Source organism: Prunus persica, chromosome G3 (genome assembly GCF_000346465.2).
Source record: "Prunus persica cultivar Lovell chromosome G3, Prunus_persica_NCBIv2, whole genome shotgun sequence".
In the NCBI taxonomy this organism is placed as follows: Eukaryota; Viridiplantae; Streptophyta; class Magnoliopsida; order Rosales; family Rosaceae; genus Prunus; species Prunus persica.
The window spans coordinates 8,806,873-8,816,833 of record NC_034011.1 but is presented as its reverse complement, the minus strand read 5'-3'; the positions used below and the strand labels follow the sequence as shown (position 1 = coordinate 8,816,833).

The 9,961-nt window shown below is 36.3% G+C and overlaps 1 protein-coding gene across 1 annotated transcript in view; it reads left to right on the top strand.

Annotated features, from left to right (window-relative positions):
- LOC109947977 (exopolygalacturonase-like) overlaps nt 1–9,961 on the top strand; it is a 31,275-nt gene that overhangs the window by 15,001 nt on the left and 6,313 nt on the right. Inside the window, exon 2 of the mRNA XM_020559862.1 lies at nt 5,860–5,999. Coding sequence (XP_020415451.1) covers nt 5,860–5,999 — 140 coding nt within the window. The remainder of the gene's footprint in view (nt 1–5,859; nt 6,000–9,961) is intronic.

Below are 9,961 nucleotides of genomic sequence, written 5' to 3'. Positions count from 1 at the left end.
TGGGTTCATGGATTTTCTGTTTAATGGGTTCATGACAAGGTCAAATAAAGGTGTACTTTTGCTGGAAATCAACACAAAAAGACACAGATCACCAACTTCCAAATGATTTCCAGCAAAAGGACACCTTTATTTGATCTTGTCATTTTCCGCTCTGGAGAAGGTGCAAAGTGCACCAATGCTTATAGGTATGGGTTCATGGATTTTCTGTTTAATGGGTTCATGGATTACATTATCTGTTATGTTGAATTGGGAATGGATTTAATTTTGTCGTATCTTTTAATCACCCTATGTTATGTTGAATTGGGAATGGATTTATTGTTTTCATGCTTGGTTTCATGTATATGTTGGTTTCTTGCTTGGTTTCATATATATGTTGTGTTCTTAATGGGTTTTGTGTTCTTGTAAATAAACTGAGACACGACGAATTTTAAGGCGTACGACGACGATTACACGACGGTGTTTTTAAACTACCGTCGTTGTATTACTTATACACGACGGTTTTTTCATAAACCGTCGTTTGTATTACTTATAATAGACGACGTCTGTTGAAAATCCGTCGTCTATATATGCCAAATACGTCTGTTTTTTATTAAAACCCGTCGTCTCTGTTGTTTATTACTTGCGATTAGATCATTGTATAATCTGCTATAGTGATGGTCATTGCCTGTATTTTCACTTTATTATAGATAATAGGTTATAGTGTCGGAGATGGATAAGTCATGGATGCACTCGGATAGAAGATCGAAGGCATATGAGTTTGGGGTGGAAGCATTTTTGAACTTTGCTGTAGAAAATCTTCTAACTACAACACATATCCGTTGTCCATGTGTTAAATGTGTTAATTTGAAGTTGTTTGGGGTTGGAATTATAAGGGATCACTTATACTTTAATGGAATTGACCAAAGCTATAAGAATTGGACATTTCACGGAGAACCTTGGGAAGCAACTACTAATGCTAGCAGAAATGTTGAAGAAGATGATGGCCATAGTAGGTACAGTTTTGTGTCTGAAGAAATTGATATGGATGATAATGATTTTGGTGATTTTGGTTCGGATCCGTATGAGTTTGCCAATGTGATTGGGGATGGAGATCAACCAGTGTACCCTGGTTGTAGAAAGTACACGAAGTTATCGGCATTAGTGAAGTTGTATAATTTGAAGGCAAAACATGGGATGAGTGATGTCTGTTTTACAGAATTATTGATACTTCAAGGCGATTTGCTTCCAGAAGGAAATACAATACCAACCTCCATGTATGAGGCTAAAAAGACTTTGTGTGCATTGGGGCTGAGTTATGAGAAAATGCACGCATGCCCCAATGATTGCATCTTGTATAGGAAGGAGTATGAGGATTCAACTAATTGTCCTACTTGTGGTATCTCAAGGTGGAAGGAAGGCAAAGATGCAATCTTGAAAGAGGGTGTGCCAGCGAAGGTGGTGTGGTATTTTCCCCCAATTCCAAGGTTTAAAAGGATGTTTCAATCACATGAGACAGCTAAGAGTTTGACTTGGTGGCATGTTGCTAGAAAATCAATTGACGGTCAGATGTCTCATCCGGCGGATTCCTCGTCTTGGAAACTTCTTGATGATAAATGGCCTGAGTTTGGTAATGAGCCGAGAAACTTGAGATTGGCTCTTTCATCTGATGGATTCAATCCCCACAGTTCTCTAAGTAGCAGATATAGTTGTTGGCCGGTTATCTTAGTTACATATAATCTCCCTCCATGGCTGTGCATGAAACGAAAGTTCATGATGTTAACCTTATTGATTTCCGGTCCTAAACAACCTGGAAATGATATAGACGTCTACTTGGAGCCTTTGATTGATGATTTAAAATCCTTGTGGGTTGGGATTAGAGGAGTGTATGATGCACATAATGGAGAATACTTTACACTCAGAGCTGCATTAATGTGGACAATTAATGATTTCCCCGCCTATGGAAACTTATCTGGTTGTGTTGTTAAAGGATATAAAGCTTGTCCAATATGCGGCGATGATACACCTAGTCACAGATTGAAAAATGGCCACAAAATTTGTTACATTGGGCATAGAAAATGGTTACCAATCAATCATCCATATAGGAGGCAACGTGCAGCTTTTAATGGGAAACCTGAATATGGCATACCTCCAGAGCCATTAACCGGAGAAGAAGTGCTGCATATGGTTGAAAATGGTGACAGAGTTTGTTGGAAGAAGAAATCAATATTCTTTGATCTCGAGTATTGGAAATACCTTCTTGTGAGGCATGCCCTAGATGTTATGCACATTGAGAAGAATGTTTGCGATAGTATCATTGGTACATTGCTGGAGATCCCTGGAAAAAATAAAGATGAGATTGCTGCTCGATTAGATTTATTGAACATGGGGGTCAAAACTGATTTGCAACCCGAGTATGGAGAAAGACGTACTCGTTTGCCTCCTGGGCCTTGGAATTTGTCAAGAGCAGAGAAGAGAGAGGTTTGCAATTCTTTCTATGGTATGAAGGTCCCTGAAGGTTATTCTTCAAATATTAAAAATCTTGTATCTGTACAAGATTCAAGACTTCTTGGCCTTAAATCACATGATTGTCATACCTTAATGCAACAATTGCTCCCTGTGGCAATTCGTTCTGTTTTGGAGAAGCCTGCAAGGTATGCAATAACTCGTTTGTGCTTCTTCTTCAATGCTATATGTGCAAAGACTGTTGATGTTTCCAAGCTAGATAAGTTGGAAGAAGATGTAGTAGTTACTCTGTGTTTGCTTGAGAAGTACTTTCCCCCTTCATTCTTTGATATCATGGTTCATCTAGTAGTACATCTTGTCAGAGAAGTTCGTCTATGTGGGCCAGTATATTTTAGGTGGATGTATCCGTTTGAAAGATATATGAAAGTGCTGAAGGGGTATGTTCAGAATCGTACTCGTCCCGAAGGTTGCATTGCTGAGCGGTATATAGCTGAAGAAGCGGTAGAGTTTTGTACTCAGCATTTATCTGATGTTAGTACAGTTGGAGTGCCTTCAAGCCAAAAGATGGGAGTTTCAAAGCCATTATCAGGTTGCACAGTGAGTGTAGTTGATCAGGACCTGTTGAATCAAGCACATCTATATGTCTTGGAGAATACGGAGGAAGTCCTACCTTATATCGAGTACGTATGAGTTTTATTCTTTAAGTTTCCATTTAAAATTATTTCTTATGTTTATCTTATATATTTGGGACCGTAATGCTTGAATTTTTCGTGTCATGTAGGCAACATATGATCCACATCAAGACTGCTTATCCAAAATTTAGAAAGAGAACAAAGTGGCTGCAGGATAAGCACAATAGCACTTTCATTCAATGGCTACGCTTCAAGGTATATGTTGTTGAATAACGTATTTCTCTTTTAATTTTCTTCTTATTTATATGTTAGGATGAATTAAGATATGATTAATTTGCAGGTTCAAAGTGAACTTGAGGAAGACAATCATGGCGTATCAGAAAATTTAAGGTGGCTAGCAGCTGGTCCAAACATGTCAGTGCCATTATATAGGAGCTATCTTATTAAAGGTATTAAATTCAATATCAAGGCACAAGATGATGTGCGGACAACTCAAAATAGTGGAGTTTATTTACTTGCACATACCATGCAAGTTGCTAGTGCCAAGGATAAAAACCCAATTCTCTCAAATATGGGTTTCTATGGTGTCATTCAAGAAATTTGGGACCTTGACTACCAAAAGTTTACAATCCCAGTCTTTAGGTGTGATTGGATAGATAGTTCTGGTCTTGTAGTCGACGAACTTGGATTTACCCTTGTAGATTTGAGTAAAATTGGACATAGGAATGACCAATTTGTTTTGGCTTCTCAAGTCAAACAAATATTTTTTGTTGACGACCCGATGCATCGTGGTTGGTCGGTAGTGTTATCAATGCCTAGTAGAGAATATAATGATGTTATTGGTGATGAAGTATTAGGTGATGTGATAATTGAGTGTGAGCCATTTACTAGAGGGATGCCAAATGTTGACACATTTGATGAACTGGTAGGTGAGTTAGGCGGTCAAAATATTCGAGATGGGTGTGAAGATATATGGATTGAATGATGCTTATGTAATTGGCAGTGTATGACATTAATTTTGTAATATATTGTAATGTGATTTCTTCACTTTCTACATTCAAATAAAACACGACGTTATTGTGAATCAGTTATTCAGCATATTTACCGACGTCTTAAAGCAACGTAACAATGAAGAACCACGACGCTATTGTGAAGCAATTATTCAGGATATCACGTCGGTGAAGGATAAAGAACCGCCATGTAATTCAAAATAACACGACTCCAATCCCATAATACCGACGTCTAAAAAACGAGATATATAATCTGAACGTTAAAAAATACGACGTCATCATACATTTTCCACGTCGCAAGTTCTTTTATAAACGAAGAGGAACGAAATTAATTCCGACGGAAATTCATTATAACCGCCGTCTAATAACAATTAAACGACGTTATTTGTAATACGGCTCCCATCATAATTTACGCCGTCTATATGTTCTGTAATACGGCTCTCATTTATTTGGAACCGACGTTGTTTAGAAGTTCAACGTCGTCTATATTATTAAGTGCGTCGTGAGTAATGAATACATATAAATACAACGTCGACTATATAAATGTATACGTCGTAAATAATGACACTGACAACTATTTCCACGTCATCTTTTTTAGAAAAATCGAAGTGGAAAATTTATTTCACGACGGTTTTTTGTAAATAAGAGACGTTGTAGATTTCAATAACGTCGTCTTCTCATGTATTTAAAGACGTCATATTTTTTCTTGTCGTGTAAATTGTATTTAACGGCGTAGTATTTTAGTTGTCGTCGTTGTATGTATATCTTGCGGCCTTGTTCTTTTAATATGTGTCATATTTTTCTTTTTTAACGACGGTGATTTTTTTGAGTTGGTCGTCTATTCTCATCCTCGACTATTTTCTAGAACTTTAGCAGACTAAACACGTCTGTTTTTATTGTTTTCCGACGTTGTTGTATTTAACAACGTCTAATATTTATCGTCGTTGTTTGTTTCTGAAAATAGGACGTATAAATTTTTTAATACGACTCTCATATATTTGTAACTGACGTTGTTTAGTTTTTCAACGTCTACTATAGAAAGACATACGTCGTAAATAATGACACTGACAACTATTTCCACGTCATCTTTTATCGAAAAATCGAAGTGGAAAATTAATTGTACGACGGTTGTGTTTATATGTGCGACGTAGTAGGTATCAATAACGTCGTCTTCTAATGTATTTAAAGACGTCATATTTTTTATTGTCGTGAAAATTATATTTAACGTCGGCGTATTTTTATTGTCGTCGTTGTATGTCTATCTTGCGGCCTTGTTCTCTTAATATGTGTCATATTTTCCCTTTTTAACGACGGTCTTTTTAGAGAATTGGTCGTCTATTATCATCCTCGATTGCTTTTTTTAGATCTTTTTGCAGTACAAAGACGTCGTTTTGTATTTTTTGATGACGTTGTATAGTTTAACAACGACGGTTATTTAGCGTCGTGGTTTATGAGGGAAAAGATGACGGTGGATTCCACGACCATTGAAAAACCAAATACATGACGGTGATTTACCGTCGTCTTTTTGCTTTTTTGTAGTAGTGTCAACCTCATTAATTCCCATCTCACTGATATCAGGAGGTTCATGACCAAAAAATAAACTTCCCTTACCCAAAGGCAACTTTGGAAAAAGGGAGCCACCTAAATTAAAAGAAAACTTCCCCCGAACATCATCTTGAACATCAGAGCCCTTAACTTGCAGCCTCGCAGGTTCAATATCATGACAAGAGAAAGATTTAGGCCCAGCTCTTTCTTCCAAGGCCTCCTTAAAACAGAACCACTTTTAACACCACCACCACTAGAATTAGCTACCACGGAATTGGAAATGTCCTTGAGAGGTTTTTTAAACACCCATGTGCCAGAGTCACGAGAGGAAGCAAATTTCACCCCAGCACTTTTTCCCTTAGTAGAATAAGTATTTGCAAAAGAACCCTATTTTTTAGAACTAGAATCACTAGTCTTAATAGGAGTAGATCCCTCCATATCCTCTTCTCTGCCAACCTCCTCAATTAACACATTGAAACGAGAACCAAAGACAGGACTAATAGCTTTCGTACCAGTATCCTTTGTATTCCTCTGCTAAGCTCAGCACCCTTCCCTATATCATTTGTGCTATTCTTCCTAAAATTCCTTGGCTTCAACAACATCCACTCCACCACCAGTGAGCACGTATCTCATATCTTCCTCATAAAGGAACTTCACAATGAAGTAGTTATTCTCTAGATCTATTAAGCTCATAGGACCCTTAAGTGCCCATCTCTGGAGAAGACGAGATCTGAGAAATGTGTAAGCCAGAGGACGACCCATGAGCTTAATAATTACAGCAAAACGCCAAGGCCGATACAAAGAGCTCTTTACTTTGCCTGAGAAATGTATTGAGGGAATTGCCCCTTGCTGAATTACAACATCATCATCGCTTAATTTTGACTTTTTTCAATTTAATGTTATGTTATTATTTTACTTAATTTTTTTTTACTTTTTTTTAAATTATTTCAAAAATAAATACTTTTTTATGAATATTTTATTGCACATCAGCAAAAAAATTGAAACTCATGTTTGCCACGTCATCATTTAACATATGTATTAATGGCCTAACTAACCTATTCTTTTTTAATAGCAAATTGTTATTATACCAGGCATAGAATTCTGAACCTATTTATGATGAATTCTTAAAAGGAATGGTCTACAATGGTAGTTTTCTATTCTTTTTCTTATTAGTTTTCTAATTTATGATGCCTTTACTATACAATTACTTTTATTTTTACACTTGGGAAGTTCTTCTCATGTTAGTAGAAATTAAGGTAGATTTATGGAAGATCTTCACTCCACTTTAAATGTTCTTCCAAGATTTCCTGCAAAACAAGAATAATAAATCGGATAAACACCAGTGTGGTGGTGGTCTTGGGCCCAACGATGCCCAAGTCAAAAAATAGTCTCAAGGAGATGTGGGTATTTTAAAAAGGAATAGGAGTATTTTCTTAGGGAGAAAATGGGGGTGGTGTGAGAGCCACACAGAGAGAGCAGGCATGTGTGCCTTTAGGGTTTTCAAGCAAGGGTTTTGGAATTACCTCTTTTGTGTGTAACCTTTGGTTTTCCTAAAAGAATTATTCTTTCTATCCTTTTGGAAATATTAATTCTCTATTTCATTACCTTCTATGACAACCAAGTTATCCCATATTAATATTGAGTGCTGCTATTTCCACCCACCTGTCTTATGTTTCCACCCACCTTATCTTTAAACTTTTAAAGACAAATTTAACCTCATTATATAAAATGACTTAAAAGGACTTCAGGAAAAAGAAAGAGGAAAAAAAAAAAAAAAAACTCAGACTATGTTCTTACGTAACCCTATCGTTTGACAGAAAGACAAAAAAACAAAAGAAAGCCATGACTCCTAGCTCATGATTCCTCTTATGACTTTTCAATGAGCAGAACTCAATTCTCAAAGAATTTTCTTCTCTTTTCGATTCATTCAATCAAATTGTTTATGAAGAAGAAAACAATAGGGGAATGGATGTTGAAGACAACGATTTTGGCGAAAAGGTAAGGAAATCCTTTTTGAACAAAATTTCTAAGATCTTTACAATTACTTAAAGCATTGGGAGATCAGTATTTCTTGGACTCTAATTTTTTTTCTTAAACAAATTAAAAATATGAAAACCTGAGGATGAACAAGTTTCTGTCAGCGGACCAGAAAGTTTGGAAGGTGGGTAAAGAGGTTGCTGGGTGCGTTTAGAAATTGGATTGTGTTTTTTAGGAATATTGGTGGGTGGAAAAATAGGATTGTGTTTTTTAAAATTTATATGGTGGGTGGGAAGATAAGGTATGTGGGAAAATAGGAAAGGTGAGTGGAAATAGCAGCACTCTTAATATTTGTCTTCATCGTATAAGTACGCAGTTTGTTATAACAATTTGGATTTTTATATTTTTAAATAGATGATATGCAAGCATGAGAGTCGTATTGTGGATTCACTCGCCAAAGAAAATAAATGTATCGACTTCTGATTTGATTGCAGTAATCTTAGAAGATTTTTGTTCAAAAGAATCATGAAAAAGCGTTACTTGGACTTATTAATTGGTCCACCAAGAAGGATGACATCTTTTTTTTTTTGAGAAATTCTATGATTGCATTCATAATTTAGCCAAAAAAGCCACTAGTCACAAATGGCCAATACAAACTAGTCACAAAAGGGCCATTACAATAACGGAGCAAATTAAGAAAATCAGGTATGTCTCCACCAATGATCAGGCAAGATCGAAGAAACTCTGGCATAGGCATCCCAACTAAGATTGCAAACTTAGAATAATAAAAAAGAGATAAAGCTTGAAAAAACCAAGCCATAACAATACAAATAAAATTTTCACCAAGGAGAGTTGAAAATCTCTCACAATGGAGAGATGAAAAACTCTCACAAAAGGAGAGGTGAAAACTACACAGAGAACCCAAAGAGTCTCTGCAACTTATTCCAAACATAAAGAAATTGCAAAAAAGATGGTGGTGGAGATCTGACGCCGAAATGCAGGTGAAGATCCGACGCTGAGCCGCAGCCGCCACTAATGGTTGGATGAATATCATAACAAAACTAAGACAAAAAGGGAAAACCCTTTGTCTTTGAAAATGGGGGAAGAGGTGAAAGGAGGAAGAGAGGAAGAGAAGAGAGGAGAGGAGAGGGGGGAAGAACAATGGCTTCTTCCCCCCTCAAGGTGGAAAAGGCTCTAAGAGTGTTTTATGGGAGAAAGGGGGCTAGGGTTTTTTTGTGGAGAGGTCATGTTCTTTGTATAAATGCAAACGAACCTTTAAGATTAGAAGGATGACATCTATATTCAATCGAATCGATGATATACCAAATAACTATGGTATGACATTCCATTCTATTATATTTTTAAAATAATGTCTTCTATTTTTCTTTTGTGTTCCCATAAAAGATTATGGTAATCTTCTACACACACGCAGTGACGGACCTATTAAGGCTTCAAATTGCCCCTTTGCTCAGCTGATGTACAGATTACCTTATTTTCATTTTCAACATTTAAGTAAATGTCTTTGTTCTTTTACTTTCATTGATTTTTATATTACTCCATTTACTTAAGTTTACAATGTAAATAAGGAAGTACTCCCCATTTGGATTCAAATAAAAATACAAGAAAATCAAATTCCCACCAACTCAAAATATGAAAAAATCTGTTTTAGTGCAAAATACGATTTAGGATAAAAATGATGGCTCATTAAGTCAATATATACTTCATACTAAAATTCCATAAAATTAAGTTTTCTTATTTGATGTGTAAGGAATAAAAGCCGCCAAAATTATCTTGTGAAAATGATTATTCCAAAAAATCATTTTTCATACTTATTCAATATTTTTATATAAAATAATTTTTAATGTATTATATGACTGCATGAAGGGACCTAAGGTCAATTTAGGTAAAAAAAAACCTTAGATGTTCAATCCACAAAGAGTTTTTAGCCTTTCAAAATTGCATCTTCGCTAAAAAATTCCTAGGTCCCAGTGCACACACATACACAGATATTCGTATACATGTCTACTCATACCACCACAGTTGGATCGCTTAGGACTGCTTGCCCTTGTAGTGATAAAATCATTGGTGGCCTGTAACCATGTCCCATTAGGCTTTTTGCTGGCTTGCTTGGCTGCCTGGTCGACAAAAGAACACACCTTGAACACATGACCCACTCTGTCGCACACAAAACAAAATTCTGGCAATTGTTCGTATCGGAAATCTACTAACTCTATGTTTCCAGAAGGTAGAATCACCTTTTTCCTCACCGTAACGACTTGGAGACATCCAAACAAACACGCATCCACATAAATCTACCCAAACACTCCCCATCCATACCCTATGTTACATCCAAAC